Below are 16,895 nucleotides of genomic sequence, written 5' to 3' on the forward strand. Positions count from 1 at the left end.
CTGTTTTGGACGCTGGTGAGGGCACTGGTTCTGCATAGGAGTGCAGTCAAAGCCAAGTTTGTGACACCACAAGCAACTCGGCTGTACAGGAGGGGAGGAAGGAGATGAAAGAAAGAGCAATATTGATTAGGGGTTCATTGGTTAGGGGAGCAGACAGGCGTTTCTGTAGCCGTAGATGTGACTCCAGGTATGTTGCCTCCCTGGCGCCAAGGTCAAGGATATCAAAGAGCGGCTGCAGGACATTCTTTTGGGGGAGGGTGAACAGCCAGAGGTTGTGGCCCACTTTGGTACCAATGACTTGGGTAGGAAGGAGGATGTGGTCCTGCAATCAGAATTTAGGGAGCTAGGTAGAAAATTAGCAGGTAGGACCTCAAATGTAGTAATCTCCAGATTACTGCCAGTGCCACGTCCCAGTGCCAATGAGTACAGAAATAGGAGTATAAGACAGATGAATGCGTGGCTGGAAAGATGATGCAGGAGGGAGGGCTTTAGATTCCTGAGACACTAGGACTGGCTCTGGGGGAGATGGCACCAGTAAAAGCTGGAAAGGTTGCACTTGACCAGAGCTGGGACGGAGTTCTTTGCGGGGCATTTTGCTAGTACACAAAATACTGGGAGGGGCAGATAGCACTAGTATAAAGAATAGTAAGCTAATAGGTGAAGTTGGGGTGAGGGAAAAAGTAATAAAATCTAAATCAGGGTTACTATTCACAAATGTGAATGCTCGGAGTATGGTAAATAAGACTGGGGTGTTTACAGGTGCAGATTGCCATGTGGAAATATGATGTTGTGGCGATGAAAGAGACCTGGCTCAAGGAAGGGCAGAACTGGGTGTTAAATATTCGCTGGTACAAGGTGTTCAGAAAAGATGGGAAAAGAAGGAAAGGAGGAAGGGTGGGTAATATTGGTTAAGGAGAGCATTGCAGTGCTGGAGAGGATGTCCCAGAATGTTCAAGGACAGAATCAATTTATGTTCAGGAGAATTTTCTACAGCAGTATGTGTCCAATCCAACAAGAAAAGACGCACTGTTGGACCTGGTTCTTGGAAATGAGGTGGGGCAAGTAGACCAAGTGTCAGTGGGAGAACATTTAGGAGACAGTGATATATTATTGTGAGTTTTAGGATGATGATGATAGAAAAGGATGATAAGCAACCCAGAGTAAGAATAGTTAACTGGACGAGAGCTGACTTTGATGGAGCAAGAACAGAGCTGGGCCACACAGACTGCAACGAAAAGATTGACTGGAAAATGTGTAGCTGAGCAATGGGCTACCATCAAAAAATAATTGATTTGGGCACTGTCAAGGTATATTCCATCGAAAGGGAAAGGCAGGGCAAACCAATCCAGAGTTACCTGGATTAAAAAGGAGATGGAAATTAAGGTAAAGAAGAAAAAGTGTGCTTATGACCAGTGTCAGATAGAAAATACAACCGAGAACCAAGAGGAATACAGAAGATTCAGAGGGGAGGTGAAAAAGCATAGTAGAGAACCAAAGAGGGAGTATGAGAAAAAACTGGCAGCCAACGTAAATTCTTCTGTAGGCATATAAGTAGTAAAAGGTTGGTAAAAGGAGGAGTAGGGCTGATTAGGGACCTAAAAGGGAATTTACACATGGACGAAGGGGCCAAGGCTGAGGTATTAAATGATATTTTGCGTCCGTCTTTACCAAGGAGATAGATGATACCCAGGCCATGGTGACAGATGAGGAAACTCTATCACTAGAAGGGCTTAAAATTGATAAAGAGGAAGTGTTGAATAGACTGTCAGTACCTTAACGTTGTCAAGGCACTGGGACTGGACGAGGTGTATCTAAGGATATTAGTGGATTTGAGAGTAGAAATTGCAGGGGCACTGGCCATTATTTTTCAGTTTTCCCTAAACTCGGAGGAAGTGCCAGAGGACAGGAGAATTGCAAACATTACGGTCTACTTCATAAAAGGTTGCAAGGATAAGCCTAGCAATTATAGGCCAGTCAGTTTAACTTCAGTGATGGGAAAGTTTCTAGAAACAATTATTCAGGATAGAGTTAGTAGTCACATGGAACAGTATGGGTTGACAAGGAAGAGCCAGCATGGATTTCTAAAGGTGAAATCGTGCTTAACTAACTTGCTGGAGTTTTTTTTTGAAGAGGTAACAGAAAAAGCTGATGAGAGTAATGCTTTGGATGTGGTGTACATGGGCACATTTGATACAGTGCCAAACAATAGACTTGTGAGAAAAGTTATTGCTCATGGAATAAAAGGGACATGGTAACGTGGATACAAAACTGGCTGAAAAATAGGAAGCAGAGTGTAATGTTCAACGGATATTTTTTGGGCTGGAGGAAGATTTGTAGTGGAGTTCCCCAGAGATTGGTATTAGGACCCTTGCTTTTCCTGATATAAATGATCTAGATTCTTGGTGTACAGAGGACAGTTTCAAAGTTTGCGGATGATACAAAACTTGGGACTGTTGTAAAATGCAAGGAGGGCAGTGTAGAACTTCAAAAGTTCATAGACAAGTTGGTGGAATGGGCTGATAGGTGGCAGATGAAGTTCAATGCGGTGAAATATGAGGTAATGCATTTTGGTAGGAAGAACATGGACAGACAATATGAAATAAGGGGTGAAATTTTGAAAGGGATGCAGGAGCAGAAAGACTTGGGTGTATATGTGCATAGATCATTGAAAGTGGCATGTTGGGTGGAGAAAGCAGTTAAAGCATAGGGTATCCTGAGCTTTATTAATAAGGGCATAGGGTATAAGATCAGGGAGGTTACGTTGAATTTATATAAAACACTCTTTAGATTTCAGCTGGAGCATTGTGTACAGTTCTGGGCACCACATTATAGGAAGGATGTGAATACATTGGAGAGAGTGCAGAAGAGATTTACGAGAATGGTTCTAGGGATGAGAAACTTCAGTTACGAAAATAGATTGGGGAGGCTGGGACTGTTCTCCTTGGAGAGAAGAAGGCTAAGAGGAGATTTGATGGAAATGTTCAAAATTATGAGCGGGCTGGACAGAGTAGATAGGAAGAAGCTATTCCTGCTTGTAAAAGGACCAAGAACGAGAGGGGCACAGATTTAAAGTGATTTACAAAAGAAGCAAATGTGGGAAAAAACTAATGAGTGGTTTGGGTCTGGAATGCACTGCCTAGAAGTGTGGTGGAGGCAGGTTCAATTGAGGCATTCAAGAGGGCATTGGATGATTATTTCTATTCAAATAATGTGCAATGGTACGGGGAAAAGGCAGGGGAATGGCGCTTAATGCTCATTTGGAGAGCCGGTGCAGACACGATGGGCTGAATGGCCTCCTGTGCTGTTAAAATTCTGAGATTCAATGTGTTTGTGGTTAAACTTCAACATCAACTCCCCTTTCTCGTCCTATTCCTGTATCCCTTGATTTCCTTTGTGCCCAGACATATATCCATCTTGGCCTCAAATATACCACTACTCAGTGACTGAGCATCTGCAACCTTCTGGATTGGAGAATTTCAAAAATTTGTAATTCTGAGTGAAGAAATATTTCCTCATGGCAGTCTTAAACGGCTGACTCCTTACTCTGAGACTATGACTCCTAGTTCTAGACTCCAGCCTGGGGGATAAGAGACTCTCAGCGTATATCCTATCAAGCCCTCCTGGAGTTTTATGCATTTCAGTAAGGTCACCTCTCATTGTTCCAAACTCTAGAGAATATAGGCCCTTTCCACTCAATCCAGAGGGGCTGAGAAATGAGACACTGGGTCAGAGCTTGGGTGTTAGCACTTAACAAGATCCTGATTAGTGGGTTAATCGCAGTTGGAGGGTAAATCATAAGTGGTCAATGATCCCTTACCTGCACACTAGCCAGACTCATGGGGTGTGGCTATCAGCAGGCACCCGAGGGCAGGTCACAGTTTCAGGTTCTTCAAGCCCGGGGGCGATGTGGGGAAGAGCCAGGAACTCCCAACTCCGTTCACCCTGATGCTTTTGGCACGCCTGCATTTGGGAACACTTCCTGTGAGTGTCACACACCAAAGTTGGTGTACCCCCTGCCTTAGTACGAGCAATGCCACAGGAGGTTGAAGAATGAATTCTAATTATATATAAACTACTGTGACTTCATTCGAAACATTAAAGGCTTCAGTTTCAGTTGTTCACTGAATTCAAGTGCATGGTTCTTAATAGAGCTGTTATCAACAGTAGGTCAGTGTGGCATGAAACAACACACAAGGAGGCCATTAGGCCCATCATGCCTGTGCCAGCTCTTTGAAATAGCAATACAAAATAGGAAAATGATCTGATCACTCATCATAACATTGTTTGTGGGAGCTTGCTGTGCACAAATTGGCTGCCGTGTTTCTGACATGACGACAGTGAATAACATTTCAAAATTATTTATTTGTCTGAAAAGTCCTTTGGGCTGAGACCCTGGAAGGTGCTATATAAATGCAAACCTTTCTTTAAAAACAAGCGGGCCGTTCAGCTCCTGACCTTTTTTTCATGCCATTTCTGATTTTTAAGCTGCTGGGTTCTACAGGTGGATGGAAGACCTTCAAAAACCGGGGCCTGTGTGGCCCTCATGAGTCTATGTAAATCCTACTTCCTTTGCCTCAATTGGACCCTGACTGCACTTGAACTGGGAACAAGTGGATCAGCTCCTCCTACTGGAATTCCAGAGTCTGCAGCAATGGGCTTTATCTCTCCTCCTGCGGGAATTTCCCCACTCCGATCCTTTCTCACATGAAACCATCCCCCTCCTCCCCCCTCACAACTTGCCTGCTTTCCGTCGACCATCTCTCCGTGTGGTCGGCTGTGTTTGGGGGCTGAGCCCCCTGTTTCACTCGCCCGTCTGCTGCTGCTTTCCACCTTTTTTGTGAGGGGGGGTCCGACAGCTGCCAATCGGACTAGTCCTGGGATTTAAAATAATTAGGCCGTGAGTTCCATCTTACACTCACCCTGTCCCTGGCCACTCAAAACCCCATTTGGGTTTGAAATCAACCTCAACATTTCAGATTTATGTATATTTCCACTAAATTTCCCTTGCACAAACCCTTGACGCTGATAAAAGACTTTCCTGCCTATATGCAATAGGTGATGTATGCTGAACAGTGAAGTATTTACCATGTATGCTCATGCAAAAGTCAAATTTTTGGGACCAATTTTTATCCGCCAAAGGTCATGAGGTTGATTTTTACATAGATTGTTTTTTTTTTGAAGGATTAACATTTGTGCCTGATTTAGTCCCAAGTGAAGTCCAAAAAAGGTTATCGGATTGGAATTAAGTAAAAAAAAACCCAACAACACTAGTGAATTCATATTCGTGATGGGCATTGATTTAATTAATCACATTACAAACAATATACATTTCATCCACATTAATTATCTAACATTTATTCATTTCTTTACAAGTATTCATTTGCATTAGTATTTATACATTTCACAATGAAGTTGAATGATTTACATCTCCAGGGATATATTTTAGTTCTGAAATTTTTTGGGTTTTGATCCCTGAGAAAACAGGGTCAACGTTTACCTGAGGTTGATGAAACTCTGCCTGCTTTTAGACCAAACATCATGGAGCACATAAAGTATTCCGAGTGGCTAGTCCACTGCCCACCCCCGACCTGGTCCCAATTATTGCCTGTTTAAGACGCTCAGTCTGCCTCTGCTGCCACACCATGCTGGGGGATGGAGGCGGGTGAGAGAAAAATGCTGTTCTATTTTTAACAAACCTGGTGAAAAGGAAGAGAGGGTGGTTACGTCCTTTTTAGGGGTGTCCCGTGTGCATTGGGGGCATCCCTCCCCCAAGCTGTTGGCCCAATTTTGTACCTCCTCTAGCTAGGCCTCCAAAACCAACTCCACCATCCCCCTTACCCGCACATGCCCATGGATTGATTTTTTTTTTACTTGGCTACATACAATAGTTGTATGTGGATGACAGGCGGAAAGGTATCTAGATTTGGGATCTTCCTGATGGCTTTCATCTCCATTTTCTGTGCAAGCTTTCTTCCAGCACTCCCTGCCTACTGTGTTCTCAATCTAACGGTCGCTCCCCACGCACGATGGATCTCTGTGACTGTGCTGTCCGGTCTGAAACCCACCCATCAGTGATCTGCATTGGAAGTGCCTCCGTGTCCAATTTCCAAATCAGAACACAAGAGCCAGGCTCTGAAACCGTGCCTACCATGACTCAGGCCCCAAATACACGAAACAGTGTGTGGGGAGTAAGCGTTCATTTAAACAAGCCAACTTTGGGTGATCTGTCACATTTTTAAGGATAGCTCATTCATCAAATGAAACTGTTCCATTTGGAAACATGCCTTTTTGGTACTAGTAACCTGTTCTGAGAAAGCGTGCCAAGATCGCATGACCAAGTGAGGCTCAACATTGTATTGTAAGGACAGCCAGCTCACCCTCAGCATCTGCCTTATTCTGTGTCTGCTGACCTCTCCCTTCTATCTTATTCAACGTGCACTTACCTCATCATCTGCCTCATTCAGTGTCTGGCCCCTGTTTGCTCTGAATGCCTTCAATAAATTCCTAACAATCTCAGTCCGGTGGTCAATGTCTGGGAAGAGTGTTTCCTGCTGAATCTCCCACTGTAACTTCCATAGAAGATGATGGAAAGCATGGAGGATCAGTGACCATTATAATCTGTTTATGCTGGGAATTACACCGCCCAACAGAAGCCCCCCTCCCCACCACAATAAAAGTCCCAGATGGGATCACCACGTAACATCCTAAAAGCTTGTTTTACTGACTTGGGGATGGATGCAGAGGTGTTTTTTAAATTTATCATTTTATTTTTTGAAGAGAAATGGGAAATATTGCTGAAAAAGAGGCATATTGCTGAAGCTTTTGTCTTGCAGTCATCAGGACAAAAGCAAAAATGCCAAATTTCAAATAATCACACCAATTTGTACTCCAGGAGAAGAGGGTGTTGATAGTTGGCAAGTCGATTCTGGCAGAGGCGTTACCATGGATGAAGTAACCGGGAACTATAGGCTCACCAAGCTCCTGGCTAATTCAAAAAAGGTGCAAGGCTTGAACATGTTCCTTTTTTATTTGTAGAGAACAGGTCCCTGCGTATGAATCGATGTCACTTTTAGCAAAGCGTAATTGAGCCATGTTGACTGATTATCTCAAATTGGTTGTTGGTGGAGCTGTTAGCTCACTCGGGATTGTTCATCAAGTGCTGTCCAATCGCAGAATCACAGAAATAAACTTTCTGCTGACATGAAGCTCGTGTTATTACAATCCCAGTAGTGCCTACATTAATGTTGCCTACATTACAACAGTGCTACACTTTAAGAATAATTTGTTGGTTGTAAAGAGCTTTGGGACCTCCTGAATTGGTGATTGGCGTTGAATTAACGCAAGTTCTTTCCTTTTATATCTTGTCATCAGTTGTGGCCTTCATTTGGTTAGCTGACTAGCATCTAGTGACCTCCTGTAGTCAGATAGCGGAATTTTACAGCACCATTGCGGTGGGAGCCGGGCTGGAAAATGTGGCTAGCTGTTCAAAACTCAATTTTTGGTGGGACTGGAAGGTCCTGCTGGTGGGAGCAGCTGTAAAATTCCACCCAGAGTTTCTGCTGTGGCCAAGTCAATGTGAAATTTCTGTGGTGAGTTTTCACACTTCTCTCAAGAAGTTGGTCGCTGCACTTTTACACAGAATGACATTGATGATATATTTCCTTGAAATGCTTTTGAAAGACAGATCCAGTGTTGCAAGAGTGGCCTTGTGACTTTAGTATTTTATATCAAATTGATCCCTTGTCCAGCAAGCTATTCGTTCACGTTGACTGTTTCAAACTAGTATCTGTACATTAAGTGCTATTTCCTAGTTGCTACTCCAAACATGAAAATTCTTTATATATTACCCAATGGTACAGCTCTTGTAATGGAGCCTAGCAGAGGGACCATTCTACACTGTTGGAGTGGAAGGTACCTCTTCTTCAATGTTGTGCTGTTAAATTTTTTGAGTAAAGTTTTTTTTTCCCCTGAGGGACTCCAGCACCAAAAGTGCACCGTTTCCTTCAGGACTCACACCCTAGTGCTAGATTAGATCTAATATGGGCCTGAGTTTTTTGCTTTAGTGATAGGAAACGAGACACAGGACTGTTTCCGGGTCCCGGACATGCCCCCGTTGTGGGGGAGCAGTCCCCAAGAATATAGGACTTAGGAGCAGGAGTAAGCTAAGATATTTGGAATTTTGAGCCGGGTGTCCCTTTAATTGATATGGAGACGGACTCTCTGTCCAGTTAAGGGCAGCGGGCTCTCAAAGCTTGAGGCCCAATCAGAGGCCTTCCAGTTTGAGAGGAGCACTCAACTGCCTTAAATGGTAAGTAACCGAGCAGGTGCTAAAATAAAGTTTCCTTTCAGCCACTTATTAAAAAAAAATACAGAAAGTAGTTTCATATAAAAGCAAAAAATGCTGGAAAAACTCAGTAGGTCTGGCAGCATCTGTGGAGAGAGAAATGCTAACATTTTGAGTCAAATAACTCTTCAGAATTGAACGGAAATAATCTGAAGGGAGGTCTCTGTACAGAGTGGCGCTTGGCTGTATTCCCTCCAAGCAAGCAGGTAGGCCTGCCTGGAGTGCTGATCCCTTGCGCCCCCCCTCCCAGCCTGCCACTAGGTGCCCACCTTTAGGAAGTTGAATTGCCCTCTCCCACCAAGTCAGGGAATTGAAGGCCTCCTTTGTCTACCCTTAATGGGGGCTGGCAGCGTTGCTGGGCCCTGAATCTGCTTCCTCTAAAGTGGCTGGTGTTGGGCAACCAGTACATATATCCAGAGCCAGTGTTTTTCAGCTCCATGCACTTCCATCCCTGACCTCGGTGAGTCTTGAAGGTCCCGCCCATGATTTAAATGCTGAATAAAGCATGCATAATGTACTTTAACCAATATTTATCCCTCCATTGTTACAACAGATTTGCTTTTGTTTATCTCGTTGTTTGTGGGAGCTTGCTGTGCAGAAATTGGATGCTGCGATTTCTACATTACAATACTTCAAAAGTACTTCATTGGCTATAAAGAGCTTTAGGGGCACCCTGAAGCCCTGAAGTGCTAAATAAATGCAAGTTCTTTCTTGTTCTAGAAAGGTCCTCTCCATTGTGCCCTGAATAAAGTTCCCATGCGATTTTTCCTGTATCTTACTGACACTAGCACTTGTACAGAAATGCAGCTTTAGTCTTCGAATTGACTATTCTGTTTCTGTCAACTCTGGTTCGTGCACATAGATGAGGAATGATGTTTGAACTATCTTGTCTCCTCTGTTCAGAAAGCAAAATTTACGATCCCTCATTATAGCAACCAGCTGGCTCCTGAGTGACTTCCATCACCAGAAATGTATTTACCATGCTGCCTAATACTGCAAAGGTTCTCCCTGATGGATGTTAATTTGTCATTTCCCAGTTGAAGCTTTTGTCCCTTGTGCTGATGTCATGACACGTCTTGAAGTTGTAAACTGCAGGAACTGCTTATAAAAGATCACGATGTCACTCGCTGTCACATTACTTCCTTCTATTAATTTATCTCTGCCTCTCTCCTTCTCTCCAACACAGTCTATCCCTCCCTGTTACACACTTATTGTGTCTCTTTCACACATCAAGATTGTTTCCACCCCATTTTCAGCAAGGTCCCTCCAAGGGAGAGGGAGCAGTCCAAGGAATTATGTCTCTGGGTCTTTTTCTTTCTCAATCTATTCTTCCCTCTTTCTCTTTTGACTTTTTTTTTGTTCTTCTCCCATTTTATAATTTTCCTCCCCCTCTGCATCTATACATTTCACTTTCTTCCCTTCTGCCTCTCTTTCTTTCTGTTTTCATCCTCTTCTTACTTCCTCTTCTCTCTTGCATCTGTTTTTTCTCTCCCTTCTTCTGTTTTTCTCGTGCTGTCCTCTGCTGCTTGCTTGTGTGTCTCATCTTTTTATCTGTCCATTTATGTTCTTGCCTTTCTTTATTGTCCCCTTTTTTTGCCATGTGCTTCCATGCTCTCTTTCTCTTCCACTCGTGTTCTTTCTCTTTTTCTTTGTCGTCCTGTTTCTCTTTGTTCTAACTCTCCCTTTGCCCACGCTCTCGCCCACCTCCTGTCCCACTTTTAGGCATTTTGAGAAATCGTTACAATCACTACTTGTATCAGGAAGAGGACTCAGACTGCAGGCCAGTATCTGGTTCAAATCACTGGGATCAGGAGTGGAAAATGGGCCCTCCTTTTTTTTTAAAAAAAAGGAAGAGTTTTCTTCAAAGAAAAAATTAGCAGGCGTTGGAAATTGGTGAAAACCAACTGGGGAAAACTAGGAAAAAAAAGACAATTGGCAATAGCTTTAAGAAAGGGAAAGCCGCATCAGGAAACAGCTTTTGAAAGAAAAACCCAAATGGAGAACAGAAACAAAAAAAAGGGAGATAATGAGGGAGCATGTTAGGTCTGCACTGCTGCTCTAGGTGGGCCATTGACCTGTATGGAGCTGGGAGTCAGGACTGGAAGGAGCAAGGCCCAATGAGCCAATCAGTAAGCAAGTATAATCAATGGAACAATGCTAATTGAGAGACTTGACTGTGAGGATTGAATGATCACTCAATGTGATAAGAAGAACTATAGCATGTGGGAACTGGCATTACAACAGAAAAATCATGACAAAAAAATTGTACAGGAAGGAAGTGTGGCACTTGAGAAAACATGAGATATAAAAAAAAGTTTGTATAGTAATGTTGTTCACCGGTCTTTTTGTTGGTAATTGCTGCTCCCCAGTGAATTGATGTAAAGCGCTGAAATCATTAGATCTCTTTCAACCTTACTTTTTAACTCTTTCCTCACTATTCATAGGATGTGCAAACATCACATCGTGTCCACTCAGTGTGCAGTACCTTCTGCTTGTATGTCTATTCGTATAATCTGGCACAGGTCTGCCCCACTTCCTCACTTTTATCTTACTCCTTTAATGAGTTCCTCACTATTCCCTTCCACCCGCTCCACTCCCCTTAGGTTTCTGAATCCAAACCATTCTTGTAAATTTAAAGCAGTAGTGCTTTCTGGATCAACTTATGGAGTTCTCCACTCACGGCTCCCTCCCACAGTGGTATTACTTTCCTCCTAAATACTTAAAATTCCCTTTACAATACCCAGTCTCTTCTCCATGTCCAGCTTTTACATACATTAAACTCCTCGCTCTTTCAGATTTCACAACCACTCATGAGCAACCATTGACATGGACTTGCTTTGGTCTTAAAGTAGTGCTGTGGCGATGCCATCTTCTCACGACAATAGGTCAGTGAGTTTAGAGAGTGAGTCCCACTTAGCTGGTTGGAGACTTCCACCAGTTGGGAGATGCCATGGATCTTCTGTCACCCCAGATGATACTAAGGGAATATTGCTTTGTCAAAGCTATTGCCCTTCAAATTAAACTGAAGCCCCAAAAACTGACATAGAAATGATCCCATGGTACTATTCAAAAAAGAGCAATGGGTTGTCCTAGTCAACAATCCTCCCTCGAGCAACATAACTCAATATGGATTCATTCACATGCTGTTGGTGCAACCTTGCTGTATACAACCTGGTTCCCTCAAATCCTGACGAACATTGGTTGCGATACTTTGCAAGTTATTCGGTGGCTGTGGAGCACCTTGGGAAGTCCTGAGAATATAAACAATGAAAGAACTTTTCTTGGTGATGTGGTTACCCGTGCAGTAAGAACTCTATTGTGACCACAATAGGCCATTCAGCCCCTTGAGATCCACATCCCTTGATGCTCTTGCCTAACCAGAATTTATTGGTTTAGGTTTTGAAAGCTTCTGATGTAAGGTGAAGACAAGAATGGAATGTGGATGTCTGTCTCTATAACAGACCACAAGATGTAAAAGCTCAGAGATAAACTGGTAAACATGAAGGGCATGATGTAATTATGCAAGGTTGGCAAGAGCTGCCTGAACTATTTCTGGTTGGTTTTTAAAAAAAAAGCATGCACAGCATTTGCGGGGGAGAGTTCCAGATTTCTCTGACCCTTGCCTTGAAATGGTGCTTCCTGATTTCCCTCCTGTATGACCTAACTCTGGCTTTAAGATTTTGTTCACTGGTTCTTGATTTCCCTGCCAGAGAAACTAACTTCTCTGCATCTGTCCTACTGAATCCTTTTAACATATTTTAAACATACCTATCAGATATCCCCTCAATGTTTTATATTCAAGGGGAAAGACGACAAATTTATACAATCTGTCCTTGTAATTTCATCCTCTAAATTATGTCTAAGTCTGTTGCTGAAAAAAGAGAGTTTTTTGTCTTGCACTGATCAGAACAGACACAAGAATGCCAAATTTCAAAGGGAGCAACAATTTATACTACGTGAGCAAAGAGTGCTGAGTGGTTGGCAAGCCGACTCTGGTTGTGGCACTGCCATGGGGATGCACTAGGGAACTATTTTCCCCCATGCTTTTTTTTTTGTTTCATTCAAAAAAAAGGCTCAGTGCCTGGACACGTTCCTTTTGGCTGCAGAGAACAGGTCCCTGAATATATGGAGCTTCTAGCAAGCATAAGTGAGCCACTTTGTGAGCTTGACTGGTAACCTTAAATGGATTGTTAGTGTAATTCTTAGTACACTTGGGGTTGTTCAGCAAGTGCTGTCCAATCAGGGAATCATTGTCTAAACGCCTTTTAGCTAAAAGAGAGGGACTTCCATTTGTCAGTCTGGTGTGGATTCAAACCAGGATCTTTGAGAAAAGGATATTTTACTTTCAAACTCTCAGTACCACACAGTACTGAGTTTTCTTGCAATCTGTGTGTAATTATGCTGTCATCTAAATAATGATATGTCTGACGCTACGCATCAAATCGCGTTGAAAGGTGCCCTGTTAAATGAAACTATGTGCTCAGGGATATTGTGAAAATGCTGTGTGTGGCTGACGATTTGGTGAAGATGCTGTTGACCATTTATCCCTTCATCCTTCGCAGATCCTGTCTAAATAGGAGCTGGAGGAGCCCATTTCTAACAGCTGTGCAGTCAAGGACTTGTTAGAGCATTCAGCAGAATGGAACCACAGAAGGAAACCACGACCTGGGAATCCTTCCGCGCAAAGACCAAACCGTTCTTGCAGAATTTTAAGAGAAGCAAAATGTCAAGTAAGAGGAAAGAAGGAAAGAGACGGCATCTTTTGGACCAGCGGATGAGTGTGTCGGAGCCGGACATGGTGCAAGTAGGCAAAACCTACAGCGAGAGCTGCTCCCGTGTGCTTGTCCAGACCTCCACTGTCAATTACTTCAGCAGCCCTTCCACCCCTGTTAAGAAACTGGATAAAAATAGCGGGCAGGCTGTGCTTCAGGATGTTACAGTACCATCAGGCCAGCCTGAGAAGCTGGAGAGCACCTGCGCTGAAAAAGAAGCACCCTCGCCCACCACATTATCCATGTCGGTGAAGGAATCCGGCAAAAGCGGCTCCGAGGACCTGCTAGAAAGCAACGTCTCTGCTGGAACAGATGAAAAGTTTGTGGTAGGTAATTACTGATTCTGACTTAATGTGAGCTAACAAGCTGGATTTCCTCATGGGAGCCCTGAACAAGGGGACACTAAATTAGCGCTGGTCCATTCTCTCAACCTATCTTTCCACACTCGAAGTGAAAACCTGGAACTCTCGCCTCCCCCAAAAAGCAGTGAGGTTATAGGTCAGTTGAAAATTTAGAAACCGCCTTTGGATAAGATCTTTTGAGAGTCAGGAGTTAAAGATTACAGAGCTGTTGATTTTTGGGGGTTCTTATAGTAGACAGTAAATCACTGCCTGAGTTCATTGTTATAGTTTACCTGAAAACTTATTAAACATCTTCTGACTCACCTCATTAAAGTAGTCTCAGGACTGAACACTAGGGAATATACTTAAGTTGGAAGATACTTCCCTTATTATGACTGGATGGGGTGTACAAGATGACTTCTCTTCTTGCAGGTTTTGGCATTTAGGCTCCTCTTCCCTGCTTCTTTCTTTCTCCCTTTCCCTCGTCTCTTGTTTTATGTCTCTTGTTTTGTTTTTGTCTTGTCCTCTTGCCCCTAGTTTTCTCCACAGCACCAATCTGATGAGGAGTCCCTCTTTTATCCTGGCTCTTTTATCCACTGAACCCCTCCCCCTCTCCAATCATCTTCAGTTCCATGATTGAGTATGCCTTTATTGACCATGTGGCTGTGGCTGACCTTACTTAATTCACTTTGTATTTACTACTGTATCTTGAGGCTTTTACATCCTGTGTTTTCTTGAAGAGCGAGGGTCTCCTATATTCTATAGTGTTTAGCTTACATAAACAGTTCTCCCACAACTTCGATGTCGCAGCTTTTTGCTGCAATTAAGCTTTTTAAAACTTGACATTAATATTCCCATGGTCCTTGGCATCTCTTCTATACTATGCTCTATTTCTAAGTTTTCCAACTTTACTATACTACCGAGACAAGCTCCTAATAAAGTTTGATGTTCGTTTCTAATAATAAAGTTAGATTTTTAACAATTAGTATTCTGGTTAGCAACCTAATATTCTTACAGAAACGAGGTGGGAAGATTGAAATAAAAAGTGAAGTGCTGGAAAAACTCAGGCCTGGCAGCGACTGCGGAGAGAGAAACAAAGTAAATATTTCAAGTCCAATATGAATCTTCTTCAGAAGATTGAGCTGAGTTGAGTTGCAGACTGACCGTGATCTCATGGAACAGCTCCAGGTTCTGTGGCCCATCCTGGTGACAGGTCACAGACCTGGAACACTAACTCTGTTTCTCGCCTCACAGATGCTGCCTGATGTGCTGAATATTTCCAGAATTTTCTGCTTTTTTTAAAAGAAAAAATCCTGATTGCCAGCGTCCACTTGCTTTGCTTTTGTAGCTTGAGAGGCTGAAGGGCCTTTTACCAGTTCCTATGTTCCTGTAAAGCCAAAAAATTGCAGTTGACTCTCGGGAGGAGTCTCTATATAAACTCGAGTGTCACGTTTCTTAGTAAAGCAGCTGAATCCTGAACGAAACTGAAAGTCTACTTTGACACAGATAAGGTGCCTCCGTAGCATGGTGATTATGCAACTAGGTAGGGTTGCCAACTGTGATTAAATGTATTCCTGGGAGGTTTCACGCATGATTTGCCCTAACGCTCCGGCCACTAGTTAACCAACACAGCAGACACATGGGAACACCACCACCTGCAAGTTCCCCTCCAAGCCACTCACCATTCTGATTTGGAAATGTGTCGTCGTTCCTTCACTGCCGTTGGGTCAAAATCCTGGAACTCCCTCCCTAACAGCACTGTGGGTGTCCCCAGAACACACGGACTGCAATGGTTCAAGAAGGCGGCTCACCACCACCTTCTCCAGCGCAATTGAGGATGGGCAGTAAAAATGCAGGCCTGGGCAGTGACACCCATGTCCCATGATCAAATTAAAAAATCTATCCTTGTGACGTACTGCCTTCCTACGCCAACTGGAAAGCAAGAAGATTCATTACCCAATTGGATGATGCTTGACTGTCAGCCAAACAGCCTTCGTCTCCCAGTTCCAATATTTTTATGTCTGATAAAGAACAAATTGAAAAAAATCAATCTTTTTTTAATGTCCTGATGATTTTTCTCTATGGCTGTACACAGCGGTGTCCTGGAGACTCCAGGCCAGTCCTGAAGGGTTGGCAACCCTAGTACTGGGGCTGGTAACTCCAGGGCCAGGATCTTTAGGTTGGCGAGCAGGGGGTGGGGCTCGCTCGCCGACACGTAAAATGACGCGGGGTGACGTTGGGCACAACCCCCGATGTCACCCTGCGTCATGTCAATTTTCAGGTCGGCGGGAGTGCAGCTGAATCAGCCTGCCGACCTGTCAACAGCCAATTGAGGCCATTTAAAAACTAATTGACACAATTAATGGACCTGCCCATCCAACCTTAAGGTTAGCGGGCAGGCCGGGGGCCCAGGTGGGCTTCAGAAAAAGCACGAAACCTCATCCACGGGCGGGATGAGGTCTCATGAGGGTTTTAAAAAATTTAATAAAGGTGAGAGTTAAAGTGATGGACATGTCCCAACTCATGTGACAGTGTCACACGAGGGGACGTGTCAGGGAAATTTTGGTTTTGTTCCTTTACCATTTTTAAATGTGGAGCCGATCTCACTGAGGCAGCACTTAGCTTCAGGGAGGTGCGCGCGCTCTTTCACATGCGTGCACGAGAGAGCGCATTCTCAGCTGAGGGAATCCCTCGGCCCGCACAACACTTCCTGGCGGATGTCACACTGGGTGGGCCTTAATTGGCCCGCCCATGTAAAATGGCACTGTGCCAATCTGAGGCTCTGAGGCATGCCTGCCCACACCCGCTCCTGAACTCCTCCTCTTCCCCCCCCCACTCCCCATACTCTGGCCCGACATGTACATTGAGTATAATCAGCGAAGAAGTTTTTTTAATTTTAATTTTGAGTGGGTGCGTGTGATTACAGTTAATAGTTTATTGATTTGTTGACTCTGTTGCATTGTATGGGCAGAATGTGTAAACAAACATTCTTCCAAATTGCAGAACCGCAGATTAATGAACCTGACCCAGATTCGGTTAACTCTCTTAACTGATAATTTACAAATTAATTGGAATAGGCAAAAGTGCCATCATTCTCATCAACACAGAATGCAGTGAGCATTGATTTGATATGTAAAGCATTTATAATATGCAGCTATGCATAATGAATCTAAATTTATCGTGGTGCATCAGCTGACACTAACTTGGTCAGTACGTATCAGACACAAAAAGCTTAGCTGCGGCTGGCATTGAACTTAAAATCTTGTCATCCATTTCAAATCCCCGCCCCCCAACAAAGCTGTTCCACTTCGTTCCTGCATCCTCCTCAGGCTTGTAATCTCTACCTGCATCATTTTTGTCCTTGAAAAATTTTTGCCTTTTGTCTATCCCCTGTCCCATCCCATCCCATCCCATCCCTCCAGCCATTATAGGTGGCAG

General features: G+C 43.7%; 1 protein-coding gene across 3 annotated transcripts in view; it reads left to right on the top strand.

Annotated features, from left to right (window-relative positions):
- The window catches only part of LOC121270006 (multiple C2 and transmembrane domain-containing protein 2-like), a 483,534-nt gene that overhangs the window by 34,702 nt on the left and 431,937 nt on the right, over window positions 1-16,895 (top strand). For all 3 annotated transcript variants that reach the window (XM_041175251.1, XM_041175254.1, XM_041175252.1), the window contains exon 2: window positions 12,907-13,442. In XM_041175251.1, the coding sequence (XP_041031185.1) occupies window positions 12,984-13,442 (459 nt within the window). In that variant the 5' untranslated portion in view covers window positions 12,907-12,983. The remainder of the gene's footprint in view (window positions 1-12,906; window positions 13,443-16,895) is intronic.

This window comes from Carcharodon carcharias, chromosome 26 (genome assembly GCF_017639515.1).
Source record: "Carcharodon carcharias isolate sCarCar2 chromosome 26, sCarCar2.pri, whole genome shotgun sequence".
NCBI classification, from domain to species: domain Eukaryota; kingdom Metazoa; phylum Chordata; class Chondrichthyes; order Lamniformes; family Lamnidae; genus Carcharodon; species Carcharodon carcharias.